The sequence below is a fragment of the Xyrauchen texanus genome, chromosome 5, assembly GCF_025860055.1.
Source record: "Xyrauchen texanus isolate HMW12.3.18 chromosome 5, RBS_HiC_50CHRs, whole genome shotgun sequence".
Lineage (NCBI taxonomy): Eukaryota > Metazoa > Chordata > Actinopteri > Cypriniformes > Catostomidae > Xyrauchen > Xyrauchen texanus.
In genome coordinates this window covers 46100763-46124969 of record NC_068280.1, presented here as the reverse complement: position 1 = coordinate 46124969, position 24207 = coordinate 46100763, and the positions used below count along the sequence as shown (strand labels likewise).

The window sequence follows — 24207 nt, the reverse complement described above, 5'->3', positions numbered from 1 at the left end:
AAAATAAACATATCCTCCATTTCATCAGTCTCCATCCTGATCTCTTTATCAATTCTTAATATATCTCCTTCACCTCGCTTGCTCTCGCCCATCTTCTTTCTATATCAATTCCTGACACACTATACCTGTGCCCTGGTGTTGCTATAGCAGCAGTGCCTGGGTACATGCTTAATGAAAATATATGGCAGGGTATGTCAGCGTGACTCTGAGTGTGTGCAATGTGTGAAAAATGACAAACTGTAGACGTAAAATGATTCTAAAAGCACCAGCAAGAAAGAGAGGGTAAAAATGCTCTAAAAAGCATAAAGAAAAAACATTTATTGTGTACAGGGCCCCAAAAGTATCTGGACAATTAAGCCACACTTAAAGATATAGTTAGTATATACACTCACTGAGCACTTTATTAGAAACACCATGGTCCAAATAAAGTGCCAGAGGTGGTCTTCTACTGTTGTGGCCCATCCGCTTCAAGGTTTGACATGTTGTGCATTCTGAGATGCTATTCTGCTCACTACAATTGTACAGAGGGGTTCTCTTCTCAAAATCACTGACATTTTTCCCCATTCTGATGGTTGATGTGAACATTAAATGAAGCTCCTGAACTGTATCTGACTGATTGCATGCATTACACTGCTGCCACATGATTGGCTGATTAGGTAATCGCATCTATAAGTAGGTGTACAGGTGTTACTAATAAAGTGTCAGTGAGAGTATATTTACCGTATATCTATATATATATACAAGGACGGATTAAGAACTGAGAGGCCCTTGGGCCAGTACACAGTGGAGACTACATTCACCTTTATGCGCTAGGCCTACAGGATGCTTGGCAGATTTTTCAAATTGATGGAAGAAAAGTTTGGAGCAATTTTTCATTCTGAAACAATCCAAAATCATGCATTATTAATAGGGATGTGCACAGTATTCAAATACCAAATTCTGTTATTCTGTATGTGTTTAGAGGTCTTCAACTCAATCTGAGTTCGGTGGTACCCGACAGTCCTTCAGATTTTGGGCCAGGATCGGGTCTGTTTTTCAAGTAGGCTATAGGGTGAATCACGGGCTGTTCACACATGCATCGAGGTCATGTAAACACGCACTGGACGGACTTCTTCACTCATTGTTCCACAACTCACTGTAAAGTTTAAAAGAACTTTAATATTTGTAGATGCATCTCGAGACACCTGTGTTCTATTTCACCATTGGTAGCAATGTATCAAGCTTTTTCAGCGCTGCTGTCACAAATCAACATTCTGATGAAGTTCAGGTTGAATTCAGGTTGCATAGAGGACTGTTGTGACTGTTACACATTATTCCAGATTGTTTTTCAACTGGCAAAGTTTCAGCGCTTGATAAATGGTGAGCCAATGTATTTTTCCCCACTTTTGCTCTGGTGTGCAGATAATAATTACACATGTTAAATGCTGAATCATTTAAAAATAAGCATCCCAAAGAAGCCCTATTAACCGTAGTGTTCGCTGTCTCATGGAAAGTGAACCTGCCCGGGCAAAATTATTCATTTTTCATTGATGAAGAATAGGCCTTTGTTGCAGGCAGTGACAGAGATTCTTTTTGTTCAACTTTGATGTGATTTTAGCATTTGAAGATTATGTATTGTGCTATTTAGGCTGATAGCTCACTGTGCACTTTATTCCCTGCTAATCTGAGATTGTGTTTGATAAACGTTCTTTATTTTCGTGTCCTGACTCCCAACAAATAACAGAATAACCATTTGTGAACTCTTGCAGTTAACCAAATATTACAAAGTGTTACCGTGCGCATATTTAGGGTATTAAGGCACTTTTGTTTTATCATTAAACATTAAATGCATACAGGACTTAAACATTTGAAAGTCCTCTAAACTGTTGCACAAGTTCTGTCGCTTATATGAATTTAAACCATCAGCTTTATACACAGCCAGGGTAAACTGCACCTTATCTTTGTGTTTGGAAGCGTTTTGTAAATTAAATGCTATTCTCTGTAGTCAGAGTCACTTCAAATAAACTGCACCTGTGAGACGCAAACTACCTGAGAGCGCAATCTAGTGCCTGTGCTCATGCTGCTGGATTCCAGCAAAAATGTAGCCGAACAAACAGTATCTCACATAAGGCTGACATTTACATTGATTTATAATAAATGTCTCAAAATAAATAAATAATTGATTTAGAGCATGTGGCCCTTTTATGTTTATATATATATATATATATATATATATATATATATATATATATATATATATATATATATATATATAATGTAATGATGAATGTGGCTTAAGTGTCCAAATATTTTTTGGGACCACTGTATATGCAGAGAGACATGATTTGAGCTTGATCACACCTTTATCGATGAGTTGATTGAAGAGAGAGACGTTGGTAAAGAAGAAGAGGTAGGCGAACATTTGACTCTGAATCTCTGTGTGAACCTGGTACTGCTGCAGCAGATCTGATGTAGTCTGAAACACACTCACCACACTCCGCACAGCCTCCGGCATCACACACACAGCACACACACACACTCCCACCGCTCGTCGACACTGTTCCGATGAAGGCTCTGCCCCAAATGGGTTGCAGTCCAACAGGCCGGGCAACACAACGTACAAAGTCTAGAAAAGTTAACAAAAGCCATTTTTAAAGATACAGTTCAGCCAAAAAAATATTATTCTGCCTTTTGCTTACCCTCATATAGTTTCAAACCTGTATGACTTTTTTTAATTATACAGAACACAAAATTAGATTTTTCATGAATATTATGGTCCGTCGTTTCAATACAATGGCATATTTAAACAGCTCTTGAAACAAAAAGCACACATGCCACTCTGCACAAGTATTTTTTGAGCACTCATGAACGTGCAACTGACATTAGATTGTCACTGAATAGTGATGGGATGTTCACACTGGAACTTGTACTGTCGTATGCCTTTAGAAAACTTGGAATATGATGCTTGATTGGCTTGAACTACTTTTATGATACTTTTGGATAATTTTTTAAGCTTTAAAGTATGCCACTTGTATTGCAAAGACGGCTATCCAATATTTTCATTTAGAGATCTCCTTTTGCATTCTGTATGAGTAAGAAAGTCATATGGGTTTGGAGCAACATGAGGGTGAGTAAATTATGACCAAAAAAAAAACATTTTTGGAAGAACTATTCCTTAAAGCCATGAACAAATTTTTACGAACTTCTGTAATGTGAAAAAGGGAAGAAAAAGAAGATAACTAATGAGGCAGTTGACCAGTTTAAAAGATGACCACGAAGAGCATTTTGTCTTGCAACATACAAGAAAGCAGCATCACTCACACTGAATAATTAATTCACAGTAGCTCTGGTAACATCTTAAATGGGTGGCGCCACACATATCACTTAATCCTACCCTTTTCCTTTACCTTAGTGATGTAGTAGACACACTGCTGAAAGGTGTACATGATCACTTCCTCTAGTATGGTCATGGCTTCTTCGTTAGCTGATATTGTTGCTGAGAGAAGTGATTCTTTGGATCCCGCTACAATAAATATCAGGGGGAAAAAAATCAAACAAGACCAAATGCACCAAGCCAGATAAAAACTATTTTCAACTGAAAATACATGTGGCATATTATAGAGATCAATTCCAAACTATAAGATTTTAGGCTTTGTTTGGGTCAGCTTTTTTTATGAATAACTTTGGGTTTAGTCGTGTTAGGGTAATGAGTCGGGTCCATTTTCCACGAGATGTATTTTGAATGTTTTGCATGAATGAGATGTAAACTGTGGCAGAGGAGGAAGATTATCCAGCCTAGTCTCATGAAAATTATGTGACCAAGGCAATTTTTTTGCAGAACTAAATTACATGCCTTCTTACACGTTTAGCTGCCGTTTCCCAGTGAAATGTCCAGCAGGGGCACCAAAAGCGAGTGAAAAGGTGATGAGGTTTTAAGGTAAGTATTAGAAGGAGGTTTTAATGAGTAAAGCATATCTTCCTAAACTAAAACTTTAACCTAAACCTAACCGATAGTGTCAAAAAAACAAAATGAGAAATGAAAATAAAATTTTCTGAAGCAACCACGTTATCTTGTGTTGCTTGTATGACACACTCTTCTCATGTTACAGCTTGCAAGCTTGACTGGTCTTGAACCACAGTCTTCCTTGTCCAAAGTCCAACACTCTATCAGGGAAGCTATTGTAGATGCTAGTCACATGGGGTTAAGTGTGTAAATGTAGGTGGGTCTGTAATACAACAGTTAAAATGTATAGTTTGTCAAATGATGCTTTGCAGTTAACATTTTTTTATATCTTAACATAGCAGTGTGTGAGTAATAGAGTGAAAAATAAGTGTTTACAAAGTCATAAGCAGCCAATGTAGTCATGATTTGTGTGAAATAAATAAAACGTACAGTTGTGGTTGCACCTCTATTGTTAATTTCACCAGGAAACTGTGGCAAAATGTAGAACGCGGCACATAAAACTAGATTGCGATTATCAATGAACAACAAATTAAATTTCGGTCTGTACCTCACTCAAAGATATCACTTCTTTTTGTCCAGTTTAGGCATATCACCTAACATCTATTTTTGTGTTTCACAGAAGAGAAGAAATAATTTGACTGATATGGGGGTGAATAAATGATTACAAAATAATTACAATTTCTAGATACATTTTTTTCTTGTACATTTTGAGTGTATCTTTTGATATTTCATACCTTTGTTGTCCATGAGCTCAATAGTCTGCATATATGTGGGTGATTTCTGCTGAATAAAATACAGTATTTCGATGGCATTGGACATCCAGAAGAAAATGAACTGAAGATCAGGAACTAGGTCTGATATGCTGAGCAAAAACAGGGAGGGAGGATCCTGGCTGTACAACCACAAATAAGCACACACATTTCCATTTGATTCAATGGCTTGACTCAATGATAATCATTCAGAATTGCAATGGCCTATTCAGCAACATATGACCTTTGAGTGTCACACATGCAAAGACACACAAGTGCACACATGTGCACATGACAAGGTGAAACATGATACTTACTGCTGAGCTTGCTTCTGTGCCAATTCCTTTGTCTTCTCCTACGAGACACACACATGGGTGGCAATTAGCATCATCAAACTTTGAATAGCCTAACGTGGGAGGTATAATAGGTATCAAACTTTTGGCTCATTATTTCCCCCTCTGTTGCTTTCCTGTTCTCTTCGTTAATATTCGGGCTGACGGTTGACCTTCTATAATTGGATTTTAATAATTCATGATTTTAATGAGAGAGTCATTAAATGATTCAGCATGGTTTAATTGGTGCTGGATTAATGCAACATTCCAAAATTGCACATTTTGTCTCATTTGTTAGTGTTTCAATCTATAAAAGTAAATTAATTAGTCAAAAAAGACAGTAGGCCATGTAAATTGGCTTACTGACCATCACAGCAGAGATTCGTCTTCGTTGATCATCTTCATTCAAATGCTGTTACTGTGCATTATGTAAATGGTTTGAAGAAACATACGTTCTTTTAAAGCAATGTTTCTTCATCTAACATGTGCAGCTGTGCAAATGTAAGAAAACTTAACATTTTGCAGTATAACAATAGATATCAGTGTCATTTTTTCTGTTGGAGATGCAATTTGCGGCGTTAGCTGTTCCATCACTGTCTTCTCCCTTTTCAAAACAAAATTATTCTTTGTCACATGGAATCTACTCAAAAGTAAAGCTGCCTTCAAGTCATTTCATAATTATTGAATGCACATGAATGCCACCACGATGTTGTAATTACTAGTGAGAAACTTGGGATTTTATTCAAGCCCAGACTTTCTGGAGTTGGGGTCAAGTCGATTAAAAAATCATGGAGGAAGCAAATAATTAAGTTTCAATTGTAAATGATGACTGTGCAATAATTTTTGTACACATTTTGTGAATTGTTGATTAAGAATAGCAATAATACTTGCCAGAAAATACTACTTATTTAGCCTGTTTAGAAGCTGACAGGCTTGTGTGACAAAACTACATTTCCCATCATTCTTTGTGGCTGTACTTGAATAATAAAATACATAGATAAAGAATTATTTACACACCTTATGTACATTATTTGCTCTTTATTTTGATGCACTAGCACTAAAAAACAATAGGTTACTCACGTAACCCCGGTTCTCTGAAACATCGAGTGGAGAGATCCACCTATGGGAAGGGCATCCGTACCTGACCTCTGCAGAAGCATCCAATTGCACCAAGTCTGGCTAGACAGACAGAAGCGCGTGTCCTATGCTCGGTAAGGTCCCGCCCCTTACCTAAGGGCATATAACAATCTGCGCAGCTGCTGCTCCTCAGTAAGAATATTAAGCTTCTCGTGCAGCAAGCGGGGCAAGCTAGTGGATCTCTCCACTCGATGTTTCAGAGAGCCGAGGTTACGTGAGTAACCTATTGTTCTCTTTCATCATCTCGTGTTCGAGATCCACCTATGGGAGACATGGACAGCTCCCGATTGCCCAATACACTCACAGTGAGGTCCTGCAAGCCAGAAAAGGGAGCGAGTAAGCCCCAAGGAGGCGGTGCTTGACACGTCCGTAATTACACACATGGCAACCCTGAAGCACACAAGTGAGAACTGTGTACTGGCAGAGCTGAAGAAACATGTTAGTGGCACAAACATAAATATCAGCCCAGCAGCACCCAGTAAAGACAACACCCAGCAGGAATGTTAATGCATGCTCGGTGACATGAATGTGTACAGCCAACCGGCCCATTACCCCTTTTTCCCTACTTCATATATGTATATATATATATATATATATAAAATATATTACATATATAAAGAAAAAAGGAACCAACAGGGGAGGGGCTATGAAGAACCCACCCCAGGACAGAATGAGCTACCGGGGTCCTGGTTACATCCAGTCGGTAGTAGCGTACAAAAGTATGGGGAGAAGCCCAGCTGGCAGCAGAACAGATGTCCTGCAATGAAACTCCCCTGAACAGAGCCCAAGAGGCGGCCATGCCCCTCGATTGAGTGGGCTCTGATGCCTTCTGGAGGCAGCACTCCTGAAGATTCATAAGCCAAAATTATAGCTTCCACAAGCCAATGTGAGGCGTTGCTTAGAAATGGGATTCCCGAGTGAGGAGGAGCCCAAGAGATAAAGAGCTGATTGCTCTTCCGAAAAGCACTGGTCCTATCCAAGTAAGCCCGCGGGACACGGACCGGACACAGACCATTCAGCCTCTGATCCTCTTCAGATGAAAAAGGAGGAGGGTGAAAAGCGGAAAGCTCCATTACCTCACTACGAGAATGCTGGGAAGCATTTAGGCATAAAGGCAGGGTTAGGCTTAAGAAAAACCTTATCTCCACTAAGAGAATTTAGTGCACGAGGAATGAACAGAGAGTGCATGTAGGTCACTGACACGTTTAGCTGATGCTAAGGCCAGGAGCAACGCTGTCTTAAAAGACAGAATTTTCATGGAAGCGCCTCCCAGGGGCTCAAAAGGTGGCTGACATAAAGCCTCCAGCACCATGGAGAGGTCCCATTCAGGGACAGTCCTTCTAGTAACTGGGAGAGAGCAGCGGGCACCCTTCATAAATCTCTGAATGAGGGGTGCTGCCCTGCCGTTAAGCCATCAAACCCAACATGACAAGCGGAAATAGCTGCCAGGTAGACCTTAATAGTGGAAAAAGTCCTGCCTTTATCCATAAGGTCTTGTAAAAAACATAAAATATCAGAGACTGAACACTGATATGATGTTGAACCAGCTCATCACACCACCCTTCAAACACTTGCCACTTACAGTCATATAGGGACCTTGTGGAGGAAGCCCTAGCGTTCTGTATAGTTGCAACCACCCGTGGGGGAGCCCCATCGAGCTTAAGTTTGTCCTCTCACGGGCCAAGCCCACAGAGCCACCCTGTCCGGGTGTGGGTGATATATTTCCCGTTAAGCCTGAGACAGCAGGTCTGTGCTGAAGAGGGAGGGGCCACGGTTGGGCATGCAGAAGAGGAATTATCTCTGCCAACCATGGTGCCTTGGGCCACCTGGGTGCTATCAAAATTAGGGACAGGCCCTGCTCTCTCACCCTGGCCAGGGTAGGAATTAACAGGCACAGGGGAAGCGGCGTGAGAGCAGCACTTTGGGCCCGCGGGTGGGCAAGTGCGTCCACGCCCGGTGGCGTCCTGGATCGCTTAGCGAGAAGAACATAAGACAGTGGGAGTTTTGGCGGCGAAGAGATCTACGTTCAGCCTTCGAATTTCTCCCACAACATGCCCACTATCTGGGGGTGGAGTCAGCCAGTCTCCGTGGAGCGGGTTCCCCTCGACAGAAGGTCCGCGCCCTGTTCAGGACACCTGGAACATGGGTTGCGCGTAGCGACAGGAAGTGCCGCCTGCTCCACACCAAAAGCCTGTGAGCTAGGGCATGAAGCTTGGGCGGCGCATGCCGCCCTGGCGATTGATGTGTGCCACTGCAGTGGTATTGTCGCAGTGAACGAGCACATGATGCCCCTGCAGGCGGGGAAGAAAATGATTCAGAGCTTTCCATACGGTCATGAGCTCCAGATAATTTATGTGGGCTGAGCGAAGTTAGCTCGGCCCGCGAACCGTTCACCGTCCTGCCCTCCTGAGTAGCTCCCCAGCCTGTTAAGGGCAGCGTCTGTCGTTACCACTTTTCGCAACATAACAGCCCGAGAGGGGTCCCATGTCGCGTACATGTCTGCACTCCTCCAGTGGCGCCAAGGCTGCTGTGCACGCGGCGTCACTGTGACAGAGCGGCAGAGGTGCGTAATGGGCTGAAGTGGAGGATAAAACCCACTTCATGAATGCCCTCATACGCAGAAGGCCCAAAGGCAAAACTTGAATAGCTGATGCCATAAGACCCTGTAATCTGAGACACTTGCGATATGGCACATTAGTCCCCTCCTTGAATTGTGATAGACAATTCATTAGAGAGCAGCAGCGTTCTTGTGAAAAGCGTAGCGCATTGAGATTGAATTCAGCTCCAGACCCAGGAATATAACACTCTGGGCAGGTGTGAAATTGCTCTTGCTCACATTCACTCTGAACCCGAGTGATGTGATGTGCGTGAGCACACGGCGAGTGTCTTGCACCACCTCTTCCCTGGAATTGGCTATGATTAACCAATGCGTCTATGTATGTTAGGATCCTGAGACCCGTTATTCTCAGCGGCTAAGCCCGCTTCCGCACATAGACAGAACACCCTCGGACTCAGCGAGAGGCGAAAGGGAGGACTGTGAATTCAGTAGCATATGCCCTGATAGGCAAAGCGAAGAAATTTCCTGTCTTGAGCGTACATATTGATGTGGAAAAAGGCATCTTTCAGATCGACTGATGTGAACCAGTCGTTCTGATGAATTGAGCGTGAGTGTGCGTGTGTTAACATTCTGAAATTGTATTTCCTCAAATGTTTGTTTAACACTCTGAGATCCATAATAGGGCCGGAGAGAGCCGTCCTTCTTTGGAACTAGGAAATAGCGGGAGTAAAACCCCTGATTGCATTGATCTCGGGGTACTACTTGAATACGCCCCCTTCACGAGGAGGGAGGAAATTTCTTCTTTCAGAATGTGTGCAGCTCTTTTCTGTGTGAGAAAAGATAACGCCGCCCGAAAGGTGGAGGTCTCCTGGCAAACTGGAGCCTGTACCCTTTCGTTATGGTTCGAATCACCCACTCGGGAGCCGACACAGCCTGCCAAGCTGTTGTGTGGCTCGCAAGTGAGACCCACCTGAGCGGGGAAGCGCTTATTGCTGCGTTTATGCCCGAGTTGCTCATTTGAAATACAATGGCGCCATCTAGTGGACAACATAGGGGCGACATAAGGGGTTGATGGAGAGATGTTCTCTCTCTGTGCTGGATTTTTGTGATTTTTTGTGTTCTTTTTCTTTTTTGAAACACTTGGGCCGAAGCCTTTATTGAGTGTGTGGGAGAGATGTAATAGGGGCTGTGTGGTGACACTGCTCTCATACTGTTTCTCACTGTAAACACTTCCAGCACATGGAAGTTCCCTGATATGGGCTGAACAGGGGAACACACATGGTTCTGAACCGAACACACAGGGTGGGCACCCACTGGTAGGGGGGCTGACCCCACCGAGTGAAACCCTCCTTTTCTTGAGAACTTGGAGGGTCGAACAAGAGTCCGGGGGCTGGTGGCCCGAGCGTGGACTCAAAGCCCCTGAGGCCATGGATCAGGCCGGCGCTTCCGTTTAGAATCGGGAGGGTAGAGTGGGGGGTTTCTTGGCGCAGCCATGCGAAAGACATTCTACCCCAAGGCTTAGCAGAAGGCGGGTTACCCTGCTGATGAGGTGGCTTATTCCGAGGCTTTGCCTTACGGGGTAATGGAAAGGGCGCCCTGAAGCAGGAGGGTTGGGTGGTCGCGTGGTGGTGCCTGGCGCGGTGCAGCTCTCCTCGGGAGGCATAATTTTAGCGCTCGTCCTCCTTCCTCTTGTCGTCGCATACGCTGTTGCATTAAAGCGACGGCAGGGCCAAATAGAGCCTGGCCAGGCTCTACAGGGGCATCCGCATGTCGCCGTTTCTCACTGTCAGGGAGGCCCGACAAGTTAAGCCAAAGAGCACGTTCTCCAGCCACTGAGAGCGCCATAGACGCCCGCGAGGCTGGACGACCTGGCGGGCATTCACGGAGAACAAGGTCATTCACCGTAACAATCTCCTTCCACAGAGAGGGTGTGGGGGTCCCTTTTTCCAATTGTTGCCCCATATCGACCAGGAGTTCAGCCTGGTATGCAGACAGAAGAGAGGAGACATTGAGGGCTCTGGCGGCCAAGGCCGAGGCTTTGTAAGAGGCCTGGTGTATAGAGGCAGAAAACCGGTCCATTTTGTTCGGGAGAACAGGTTTGGGGGGCAAGTAGACCACCTTGAGATGGATTAAGGTGTCTGGCGACAGAGGGCTCGATGGCGGGGGTCACCCATCCCAAGGGCCGTCATGTCCTTTACTTCAAGGCCCGTGAGACCGTGTTTTAGGTCCAGCGGGTCCCCCAAAAGTACCTCATATGCTTTGCGCATGCAGGAAGGACGGGGAGAAGTTGTTTTCTCGAGCCTGGAGGAGGTCCCAGGAGTTTCCGTCATACACGTCCCTCTCTTGGTCAGTGGCACTTTGTAAAGCTGGCCATTCGATATTGAGGCGGCGGCGCTCGCTCACAAACCTCGATGAGGACAGACTGGGTGAGGGCTGCAGGGGCGTTAGCCTGAGTCACAGAAGGCGGGATGGCATCCTCGTCCTCCGAACCTTCAAGAAGGCCCGCATCGTCGTAGTCACCAGAACCAGCCGGCTCATTGGCGAACGAGGGGTCCACTGAGAGAATCTCCTCAGGAAATTCCGGGTTGTGTTGATCAGCCCAGCTGGCGAGGCCGCGCCCGGGAGGAAACCAGGAGCGCGTCGTCATCACCGTTACCCCCATCGAGTCGGAGAGTTCGAGGTCGGTGCACTGGGTAGCGGCGACCTTGAGCCTCGGCGGCGGAGTTTTTAGGCAGCGCCAGGCAGTGGCTACAGTTTTCCGGAAACTCTAGAGCCTCCTCCGCATGTTTGAGACCCATGCACACAACACATAAAGGATGGGAATCCTTGGCTGCGATGAGGGCACCGCACGCGGCCGGGCAGGCACGCGATAGGCTGCCCCAGAGGAGGCCGTGAGGCTTAGAAAATGCCATAAATGTTCGAAAACTCCGAAAAATCCTTGCGTGGAGCAGGAGAGAGAAAAGGCGGGCAGCCTGGTGGTAGTTTAGAGCGAGCTTGGCGACTTGCAATAAACAATAAACAGCTAAGTTGGCTGAAAAAAGGTTAATCACGTCAGGCGGAGGCTGATCTGTGCGATGTATCCTCCTGTAGACGGGTGAGTGAAAAACTCTAATTTCAACCGAGCTGAGTACAAAACAGAGGTCGCGAGAAGCGAATGTCAACTGAGGAGCAGCAGCGCGTGCAGATTGTTATATGCCCTTAGGTAAGGGGCGGGACCTTACCGAGCATAGGACACGCGCTTCTGTCTGTCTAGCCAGACTTGGTGCAATTGGATGCTTCTGCAGAGGTCAGGTACGGATGCCCTTCCCATAGGTGGATCTCGAACACGAGATGATGAAAGAGAACCTTCCTGTCTTTTTTCAAGAAGTGAAAATGTCAGTATGAAATTGCTCAAAATGTCAATTTTTTTCCAAATGAAAACATTTGAATACACAACACATTGGAACTGCAACTTCTGAACTTGTAAGTAGGCACTTTCAAGAAGGACTTGAAGACAGTATAACAATAAGAAGGAGCAGATGTGTTGTAGGAAGTGTAATTTGATAGGTTACATTAAGTGGGCAAAAACGGTGCAAGTCAGGCATTCAGATCTTACTTAAAACTTTTTGAGGCTTTTAGTCCATGACTATTAGCTCTTAAGCCATCTACGTATATGCTAGCATACTCTTATGAAAATAACCTTGAGCATTTGAAACTTACTGTCTGGGAACACAGATAGGAAATATGTCAACACAAGAAAGAAAACTGTTCATCACTGATTTCATGGTGTTTTTAAACATATCTAAACACAGACTGCAGTAATGACTATAATACTAACCCATGCTATGGTTTGAATCCTCTTGGAAATTTTCAGCAATAGTTTACCGAAGCTGCCAGGTGGAAATGTATTAGCTGAGTGCTTGATGCATAGACAAAGCAGATATGCTGGAGTCAGCTTGTGGTCATCCCCGCTCGGCTCAATAAGTGTCATCACACGGTTCACCAGCGCGTCCTCGTGAGCCCGTTCAAATTCCAGCACAAGCTTTCGTTTCTGTGAACTTCGAATTGAAGCCTTTGAGCTGCGCCGAGACGCCACTGGTTCATTCAATACGGCCCCACACATACGACACGCCTCTCCCTTCTCAGGCACACCCCCCAACTCACCATCACAAAGTCTTGCAAGTGCCCGAAGTCGTGTTAGTGTTTGGGCAGGTAGAGGTTTTGCACTCAGTGGGTCTTTGTACAGGAAGATGTAATGAGCGCCAAAGGACAGTAAATCACCATGACGTAGTGGAGTGGGCCGCTCAATGCGCATGAAGTTAACCAGCACATTGCCATGGGTAACGGGTTCTAGAAGTAATCGCTGATCTGAGGAAGAGCGCCGTTGTGGAGCCCGACGTATTCGGCAGTGAAGTGGGAGTACATCTGGAGAGGACAGGCAGATATTTGGCCGTGCTGATGCTGTTTCCTGACCAACTGTGTGTTGCTCCTTGTTCAACAGGTAAACCAGGCAATCCTGACAACCAAAAATAAATCAAAGCAATAAACAAGCTGAAAACTATAGTTCAAGGGATCCTGTAAGAGAGGGTAACTAGGTTTTTTAAGCTTTGACAGTCTTGTTTTGATCATTCTCCTCTTTAATTGAGAGATTGTTACTCACCTGTTGGTTGTACCCTTGAAGGAGCAGCAAGTGTGGTGATTGGTAAAGAGAGTGTTTAACTCCACCCCCATCACGTTCTTTACGGATCTCAGTGTTTTGTGCCGAGCGTGTTCTGATTGGCCCTGGAAGGGTGGAGTAGTACCGTTTAGGTTCCTCGCCAGGCAGGCCAACCAAGTTAAGGCTGGTTTCACTGAGACTGCGGCAAAATGACGTGCCATGCTGGAGTGTCATTGTTCCTTTAGCACGGTTTCTCTGCAACTTCCTTGCTTGAGCATTTATATCTGTCACAGAGAGAAAAACACTTATAAATCTTTACAAATAGTTGTATCTCATTGTCTTCAGCCAATAACTAACCTGGCCTAAAGTATAACGTGAGGTTACCTAAAGAAATGTACTCATAAGTAGGGCTGGGTATTAATACAGATTTCCAGATTCGATTCTGATTTTGATCTGATTAATTTGGTATGTTTCCAATAAAATGGCCATTTTGCTTACATTTGAAGAAAAAAAAAAGATCTCTCAGCTAATGCTATTAATTATACAGGCTACCTTCTAACTTGTTTCATTACGAAACTATTACATTTACACATTTTAATGTATCACTATTTTTTCATCATTTTAGATTTTTAAAAATTTACAAATCCATGTATTCCATCAATAAATACAATATCTTATATATATTATATTGCTAAAATATTTTTTGTTACATGTTTATTGTTTAAATGCATAATTTGTACAATTTACATTGTGCAAACCAGTGCTAAACCAGACAAGTGCTAAACTGGCACTGTCTTATTAAGAATAGCAGCAGTTCAGGGCATCACACAGAAGTGAGTTTCTTGTTGTTGTTTTTGGTCATCAACTTACTGAAAAGAACAGAAAAGGGTATTAAAAGAGACATCAATGACAAATGTATTGTGTGGATCTCATCTTTGGACACTTTACACAGAACGAGTAAAACCAAATTTTATTCTCAACACACAGTGAAAGGATCTCGCTGCTGAACTTTGCCTATATATTACTCAATCACAGGTGAGTGAAGTCTTATCAGCCAGTGGTTAATCACAGACATTTATAGTTGCATAGCGCAAAATTTTACTTGCATTGTAGTGGGTTGGTGTAAAGAGTAAACGATTGATCTTGGGATTTAAGAATCAATATTGTGATTGTTCAACTGAAGATTGCGATTCATCGGAAAATCTTTTTTTTTACCCATCCCTGCTGATAAGCAACTCATTTTATCATAACTTGTGTGCTATCTAGGGGTCCATTTATAATAGATCATGATGATATAACCAAAATGAACACACATAAATACATTTCAAACATTGATGAACAATAATGCAGAGCTTGAACAAAGGCTGGTGTGGTCATGGATGTGATATGCAAAGCATAATAGCAAAATGTAAAATGTAAATAATGTAAATTATTTAATGAATATTACATGCAATGCTGGTGTCACGATTTATGTCAACATCCATTCAGCTATTGACAATTTGCACTGCAGGGCTTTAGCAATCACTTTAACTGTATACTATACCTTACACAACTAACAGAACATACAGTATTTATAGCGTACATATGCCAAGAAAATGTATCATTACCTCAGTTGTTTAGTGATTTATCCTTCATTATTTTTAACCCAGAAGCATTATTTGGACATGATTCTGGATTAATTGATATATCAATTAACCCAGAAGCATGTCCAAATTCTTTGGCATATCAATCCTAGTTCTAATGCTTTGTTGATCTTATAGAGTTCAAAACATCTTGATTGACCAAATGTAAAATTGGTGAAATTTAGATATTGTTGGAGACTTGTCGGTACTTAATGTCCCATCTAGTAATATGAGGATAGCAGTGATCACCTATGAATTGCATAGGGTAAGCATTTGCTGACATACTGGGAAGGTGAAGAGTACTGCTGTAGAGTGTCATGTAATGAGGGATAATGATTAATTATTGTATTGCCGGTGGTATATGGTGGTATTATGCTTGGTAAACAGTAGAAGGGCAACACTTGACTGGTACATGGAGTAATACAAAAAATGATGGGTCAGTAAAATAATGAAGGTGGGGTTGGTGGTTTACACCATACCTGAGGACAGTCCCCACCTTTTACAATAGTTGTACTGGGCTGTAACATACGCCAGCCCCGAGGGGAACTCCGATGGCATCTACCATGCCCGCCTCTACTCAGGGTTGAAGACAGCACAGGGGAGTTTGTGTGGGTCCCTGGGCATGGGTAAACACCACAGCACTACATATATAAATCATCAACAAAACCATGAAAATACATATACATTTGTGTTCATTCAATTAGGTGAGATGTTTCACAATTTTATTCATCCTTTTTCTTGAATTTCTTGAGATTCATTGCAGAAGTCAGTTATTATTTTCTTGTGTTTTACATTACCATGCTAAATTTACATGCAATTATATGACAGTAGTGATTATGTTTTGCCTTTTTTGAAATCTACATGAATTTTCAAGTGGCGATAGCTAAAAGGAATGTTTCATGTTTCAGTTAAATTCTATGGACCGCATTTGTGGCAAGTCACCTTTGGCTTGCTCTCTATGGGTGCTTAATACAAATATTATTTACTTATTTTTTTGTTTCGATTTCATTACATGTTTTTCTGTTTTAGCATAATTTTCTGTAAAGCTTCTTTGAAACGATGTGTGTTATTAAATGTGCTATGACTTGACATGTTCTCGATTCATTTCATTCATCCCTTAGTTTGTAAAAAACATACAAAAGTGTTGTAATGTACTTCCAATGGAAGTGTAGGGGGAAATGCATAAAAACCTGGTATCATAGATTCATGTTAATATACAGTGGGTACGGAAAGTATTCAGACCCCCTTACATTTTTCACTCTTTGTTATATTGCAGCCATTTGCTAAAATCATTTAAGTTCATTTTTTTCCTCATTATTGTACACACAGCACCCCATATTGACAGAAAAACACAGAATTGTTGACATTTTTGCACATTTATTAAAAAAGAAAAACTGAAATATCACAGCAAAATTCCAGCTCCTTTGAAATATAGACAAGAACTGCAAAAATAAGCATATATTGTATAACATGCACCCCTTGAGAAATTATGCACCACATAGCAATGTACCAAGCCCAAGGAAATATTCCCAAGAGTCCTATACTCATTACTTGAGTAGATTGTTTTCTTTTACACCAATAACTCAAGACTAACTAGACTTTCTAACTAACTTTGTTCTGCTAGAGTGTAGAGTTTAGAAGTGAGGCTACACATAGTTATCAGGTGCACACAAACACACACACAACACCAGGAAGAAAAGCAGTTCAAACTTAGAATAAATTATCCTGTTTAATGCGCCTGCTGATATTGATTTAACTTCTGCCAAGTGTTTTGGCTCAGTGGCCACCTTGTTGAATTTGTAATTTAGTACAACAGCATCTAGGCACAAATACGACAAGAGAGAGAAAGAAAGAGAGGGACAGATGCATAACAGTGTTATGACTACTCTGCAATAAAATTGCATGAATGACACAGTGAAACTGAGACCTCAATCCAACTATTGGAGGCCGGCCATCCAACGGCAGACCCAATCAAGCAATTATCTCTGACACCTGCTCTGACATCTGCGTGTTGGCATTAGTGAACCTGAGCAGCCCTGAACAACAGCAGACATCAAAACTCCTTTACTTCAGTGTTGATAGTTTCAACACTTTTATCTCCAGCTAGCAGCACTTAAAAGAGTTGTGGAACAGCACATAATCAGCTTTTAATTGCAAATGTGAAGCAAACAAATATTTAGCAACATGATTATTAATAAACTGAATAAATAAAAGCTTATAATTAGCTTAATGCTAATCACAACAGTCATTCTAAACAACTTATAATATTGAACTGTGATTTTAGCCATTTTAGCCACCCATTCCGCTTTCTTATATATCTATTAATCAAAAACAGTGTCAAAATGAACGGTTTTCGTTTCTGCTCTAAAGTGATGTCACGTTAGAGCAGGCCTTGCCCATGACTGGTGATGGACTCTACCCTCCTCCCCCGAGTGATCTATACACAGTCCTGCATTTTTTTTCCCGTGCTGGAGCTGATACAGTGAGAAGAATAATGTCTCAGCTTCATAAGCATCATAGGTGTTCTGCAGCTGAACATAATAGTCTTCATGTACTCCCTGCATCAGAGCCACTTAAGACACAGTGGACATGTTTTGTTTTTGAAGGAAATGTGCCCCAAAACATACAAATAATTGTGTATGTGCAGTGCAAAACATTCTACACCAGAATGCTTTGTGAATGAGTGTCAATATAAAGCAGGATTTTCAAAAATTTGGATTCTCAAGCATGGATCAGTACCAACTGTTCGTGTTCCAGCTTTATATACTGAAGATGTAAGGATCGCACTTTATATTTTGTGAATGTTTGCAAATCGCCTTTCCTTATGTGCTTGTTAGCTGATTCCACGGCTAATACAGCTAAAGTTACCATTTTCTCTGTATTCACGGATACCAGATATACATATATATCTACATAGTAAGTAACCGACGCAGGAGGTGTAAAGGCACAGCCCTCTTCCGGAAAGGGGGTGGGGAACAGCAGCTCATTCGCATTTAATTAGACACACACAATTAGCATGTTTTTGATTCCACCCAAAAAAGGCATTTATAACATGGTATAATAAATTATCTGTGGGGTATTTTGAGCTGAAACTTCACAGACACATTCTGGGGACACCTGAGATTAATATTACATCTTGTAAAAAGGGGCATAATAGGTCTCCTTTAAGCTGTGGTCAAACTACACTTTGCGCTCCATTCACTTCCATTCAAACACATCCGAACGCAGGAAACATTTTGCACTCTGCTGCAGAGGAAAATTCAAGTTTGGTGAACTCTGACCTGTGAATCTGGATGACGAGAGAAAATGTGTGACCAATAGAAGATAAAGGATACACACTGTCCTCTTGGCTCAATTTAAAGGATATATATATTTCAAAGCTGCATGTTTTTTCTTTTCTTTTTTTTTTTTGGAAAGTGTGTAGAAATTATACTCTAATATTTTATTTATTTGTCATTTTTTAATGATTATTTATAAATATCAAAAGCCCTTGTGCCTGACATCATTTTCCACTGGGGTGTCTGGAATAATTTTGCATGCTTAAGACTAGTGTGACCTAACCTTTAGGCCCTGACCTATACCATCCACCAAAAACCATGCCCTCCAAAAACATGTCAGTAAACACAAACGTGTAAAATTAAACATTTGATATTGGCTGGTTTTCTGTTGTTAAATCAATGATCTTTCAAGAAAATGTCCTGGTCCTATTTTACTGCAAAATCAAAAGAAACAATTTTGTTGTATTTTGCATAAAGAAAATAAAGCCAATTTGTAAGGCAACTAATATTTGTTACATTATGACATTAACTATGAAGAGTAACTGTAATCTGCCTGCACAAATTTAAAATGTGTTACATTACTTTTTTAATTGACAATTATGACCATTCTTAAAAAAAGTAGTGTAACACATTTTAAATTTGTGCAGTCAGATTACAATTACGCTTTTTTAAATAAGTTAATTACTTTTAAGAATTTCACTTCGGTAACACATATTTTTAAAATAAGATTATTTATGTAAATGCATATAAAACATGATTTATGTCAATATGTATGTCTGTTTGCATTTCTGTGACAGCTGAATTGTCACACACGAGTCATTGTAAGGGAGAAACGTGTGATGCTGAGAGTGAATTAATAAAGACATTATTTTTTATTTGTTGAGTGGAAAAACAAAAATTTGGAAAAGCTCTGAAAATAATGTCACAATTTAAAAAAAATCTGAAAAATCCTAAATATAAGCTTAATTTGCATTATGCAAAATATTATTTATTCTTTTCAACAAATTTTTTTTTTTTATTGATTTGAGACGAAATATGACCAGGACATTTTCTTGACATGTTTTGTGAGAATCACCCAGAATCAGATTTCATTTTAAAAGCATGGCCTGCTCTCCTGGTATTTATCCCATTAAAAGAGTCTAGGGCTGTCACAGAGAGAGTGTGATTTGTCATGGCACATACTGTATTCCAGTGATATCTGTCAGGTAGCAGGGACATGTTATGCATGGTATTCCTAACTTAAGAAAATCCTTGAATTGACTTGAATTGAAAAACCCTTGGAAATACAATCACATGACAATACATTTATTTCCTGAGCACCTCTTTGTCAATGACTAAGTTTGTGCATTACCTGCAGTAACTGTGTCCTTTTCTTTTGTTGCCAGTTCCTCTACCTCAGCTCTCCGTCTCAGCTCAAAGCGGCGAGAGTACCCCTCCTTAGGCTTCCACAAGTCCTGCAGGAGAAGAGGCTTTTCGTTGTTCCCTAGTGCCCGAAGGCACTCGGTCCTCCACCGTCGCTCTGGACCCTCAAACCGACCAATGACGTCACATAACACATAGCTACAGGCCGAGGTCTTCTTTAGAGAATAGCGCTCAAGTGCCTCTTTGATCAGCTCTTGCGCACTGGAACGAGGTGTAGCAAGAACACTTTTGTAGTTCGCACCAGCGCAAATATCATCACCAAATATCTTCAGCACACCTGGCGCGGATGACTGTGTGGAAAGCTCAGCCGGATCATCCCGCACCTGCTCAGGTAGGTCAGTCACAGATCGACGGTCACGATAACTCAGTGTCCGGTACAGAACCTGTGTAAAGGTGCGACTCTGACGCTTTAAGCGGTTCTTGGAAGGCAGAGACATGCTGGCAGATGAGGAACCGTAGAACATGGTGCCGGAACTTGCATTAGTCGAAAAACTCCTAAAACTGAGAGAACAGTGAATTGTAACATATGCCAACACAAAGACATTACAAATCTTTTGAGTTCTGTTCTCAACCTTACAAATTAGAACAAAAAGGAGATAGGACAGAAAATAAGACATGCAACAAGATCCATACAGTAAGATCGTCATCTAATTGAAGTTCTGAGATATTCAGTTATCTTACATTAGTTGCAATCAGAGGCACATGTAAGATACAACTCAGTAAGATACAACCAGAGAGGTTTACCGTAATACACACACACACAGACACACAGTATCAAATAATAATGGCACAGAGAGAGAGACCTAGACAAAAAGAGAGAAATAGACAAGATGGGCAAGGCTGAATTTTGTGTTAAGCAACAGGGATGTTGGCAAGTATCTGTTGGAACTTGATGGAAACTAATTGAATAACTGTTCTGTTCTGATGAAATACAGAAAATTCAATAGCCCACTGAAAAACAATATAATTCACATTACTAAGTTCCTGTAGCTCAACTGGTACAGCATGGTGCTAGCAAAGACCCAGTCGCCAAGACCAGCACCATAACTTCAAATTAGACAACATGAACTTAGAACACACTCAGAACTACACATACCTTGGTACAAACATCAGCAACACAGGAAACTTCAAAAAGGCTGTGAACGACCTGAGAGACAAGGCACGAAGAGCTTTTTATGCTATTAAGAAAAATATAAAAACATCCCAATTAGAGTCTGGCTAAAAATAATTCAATCAGTTATAGAACCCATCACGCTCTATGGATGTGAGGTCTGGGGCCCACTCAAAAACCAAGAGTTCAATAAATGGGACAAAACCCAATAGAGACACTGCAGGCAGAATTCTGCAAAAAATATACTACGAGTCAGAGTATATTTCATTACGAGTCATATCATGTTTGGGGAGGCATTTGGCTTGTTTGGGGGACAACATATACAATTGAAAAGATTGGTGCAAAATTAAGCTATACTACACACAATCTGTTTTAGTGCATATATTTTTCTAAGCCAGGAACCCAGAGATAGGCACAGGGCCCCTATTAGACTATAGGGCTTATAGGGATTTTTGTTGTGTCAGACCTCACTCATCTGCTAGCGATGGAAAAATATGCACAAAACAATCCACTTTTAAATTGTAATTTATCATCAGATGTAGAGGCGTTTCCAGCATTGAAGGACATCCGGGGCTTAGCCCAGACAATTTTATTTTCACACTAGCAACCACTTCCCTGTAGTCCAAAGCTGGTGAGTGGTTATTCTTTGAGTTTTGCTCTGGCTGGGCCTGTTTCTACAGTTCCTAAATCTTCCACTCTAGTGCTATCCTCAACATCCTCTCTCCTCCCTGAATCATCTGTGATGCAAAAGAACAGATACAGCACATAACTTATTGCAATCAGCTTCAAACAACTAATTCATCAAGTGCTACATATGTCAAATTGTGGACCAATACCATTGAAGAAAATGTGTTGGGAAGAGCAGATCAGTGGGATTGCCCTTAGATCTATCATGATTCTTGAATTTCCATGTACATTAACATAAAGTCATCACAAAAGAGTTATATTATAGTGAGTAAAGTGAGGTAAAAAAAAATATTGAATATAAATAATTTATATTTTTTGACATAAATAGTCAAAATGATGTATAAGATCCTAAGTTAAAGCAATACATGAATGACTTTAGTCTAAGTTCATTGACACACTATGGCATCGAACTGTATATAATTCTCATCATCTCTATGAGAATAATTCATCTGTCAAAATCCTTTCATTAGGATCATTGAGATAAACAATGTTTCACTTTTAACTTTCTCTAAAGTAAAGTGACTTATTAATTGTTACCAGTTTCCATGCCTGATTCTGGCACAGCTGCTGCTGCTGCTCCTCAGTCTGTTGCTCATCTTTGCTACACTCTACAAAACCATTTAATCAAATCAAAGTGTATATTTCCTACAAACTAATATCACAAAACAAGACACACATACATTTTATGTTAATGCTTATTGGTTATCCTTAGTGAAAACAACACCTGATAAACAAGAAAAGTACACTCCGAACGGGGCTCGAGCCGCAGTCTCCGGTGTGAGAGGCAACTACGTTAACTCGGAGCTATCAAGCTGCGTCAATCTAAACAAGGAGGTTAGAGGCTACAACTCTTGAGGTTTAGTCTACTGTGGGTGAAAGCCAGCTAGATGATGATCTTAAGACTTTAAGGACAAAAACAAATGTGAATTCTTACCCACTGACTTCTTTCGGAAAAATCCCCAAAGCCTCATTTGCTTAATTTTTGCTGCTAATTGCCGTTAACTCGCCACTAAGTAACATTAGTTGATGTCAACGACTGTGCAAGCTCCTCCTCTACCTGCTGCATATTCAACAGAGAGGAAGAAACCCATAGGCTACCGAGAGGAACTTATTCTATAGGCTAGATTATGCCTATGTCTATTTTTACAGGCTGTATGCAGTATGTGCAAAGCCAAAGCACAGTGAAATAAGGCAACTTGTGATTTCGGGGGATTACATAGGCTTTTGTCTCATATTTGTCAGTCAACTTTTCAAAATACATTCGGGGCTACACTCAAAACATTCGGGGCTGAAGCCCCAGCAAAATCGGCTGCCGCCGCCTCTGATCAGATGGACGGATTATTTCTCAAATTCTCAGGGGAGGCAGAGCTTATCCTAGGGGAGGCACTGCCTCCCCCAGCCTCCCCCTAGACATGCCCCTGGTACGAGTACAATGAAAAACACCAAATAATGCATGCAGAGCAGAATTAGGACTGTACCCACCAATGATAAAAATAATAATAATAATAATTTAAAAAATAATTCCATGCCCACCTAAAAATAGTTATAAACAGACCCTTCATCACAAAGACCAATCTACAGTTTTTTCCCCACTTCACAGCCCATCACAAAGACTTAAATGTATTTCAATATTGCTTATGGATAGATGGATAGATGATAGATAGATAGATAGATAGATAGATAGATAGATAGATAGATAGATAGATAGATAGATAGATAGATAGATAGATAGATAGATAGATAGATAATTCCAGAGACACTGCAGTGAGTGTTTTCATTGCTGCAGGCATAAGAATCACTTACTAAGTGTGTGTGTGTGTGTGTGAGAGAGAGAGAGAGAGAGAGAGAGAGAGAGAGAGAGAGAGAGAGAGAGAGAGAGAGAGAGAGAGAGAGAGAGAGACTGCATCAGCTAAAATCCCCACTACTCGGCAGTCTGAACAGAGACATCTGCTCGTGCGTGAAAATACTTCACCGTAAACTCGTGAAGACTATTCACAAACTACATGTAGTTGACATGCTGCGCCGTATTTACATTATCTACAAATCTACAGGTAGCCTACAGCAAACATCTATAATGTCTATTGGCCACTTGTTTAAATCGTCGTGTCGTCCGCGACGTTATTTAAACAATCCGTCGTATGCAAATTGAAGGTACAGGACATTAAATAATTTAGCGTTCAGAATAATTTTCACACAACAACGGGTGACGACTATTAAACTAAACGCACACTACATAATGACCGTGTTTAGACTAAGTTTCGTATCTTTATACTTAACATTAAATACATACAAAAACGCCAGACACAAGGTTGTAAAATAGTTCTTACCTGTTAGTCCTCCCTGTGATGAATACAGACTCATTTGGAGGCATTCATTTTAAACAAGCGTCTCCTCTCGCGCGTCAGGCTACTGCGGGTCTCCACTAGCAACGGCGCGAGCCAACAAAGGCACCTGCTCACGAGTCCTAATCCGCTTGTGCGTCTTAACGGGGCACCGCCAGCCAGTCTCAGAGCGCTGATCCCTCACAAGCCGCTCGCTTGACTCTTATTATTGACATTTGCCATTATTTCTGATTGTGCATATGTTAAATTATATTAACGGGCCGGTGGGATACAGACAGTTTTAGGTCCGCCCAGTCACTGTCATGGAATGCGGCATTAATGTCTACCTGTATAGAAATAATGAGGTGTCAGACACATTATTATAGAGGCTCGTATAGGCTATACATTACTC

At 41.5% G+C, this 24207-nt stretch overlaps 1 protein-coding gene across 1 annotated transcript in view; it reads right to left on the bottom strand.

Moving 5' to 3' along the window:
* The window catches only part of LOC127643600 (ras-associating and dilute domain-containing protein-like), a 36084-nt gene extending 12195 nt beyond the window's left edge, over positions 1–23889 (bottom strand). Inside the window, exons 1-9 of the mRNA XM_052126390.1 lie at positions 23802–23889; positions 19606–20177; positions 15473–15592; positions 13358–13638; positions 12536–13213; positions 5010–5047; positions 4678–4835; positions 3387–3502; positions 2341–2605 (exon numbers count right to left, since the gene is read on the bottom strand). Coding sequence (XP_051982350.1) covers positions 2341–2605; positions 3387–3502; positions 4678–4835; positions 5010–5047; positions 12536–13213; positions 13358–13638; positions 15473–15592; positions 19606–20177; positions 23802–23845 — 2272 coding nt within the window. The 5' untranslated portion in view covers positions 23846–23889. The remainder of the gene's footprint in view (positions 1–2340; positions 2606–3386; positions 3503–4677; positions 4836–5009; positions 5048–12535; positions 13214–13357; positions 13639–15472; positions 15593–19605; positions 20178–23801) is intronic.
* Between the last annotated feature and the right edge of the window lie 318 nt (positions 23890–24207).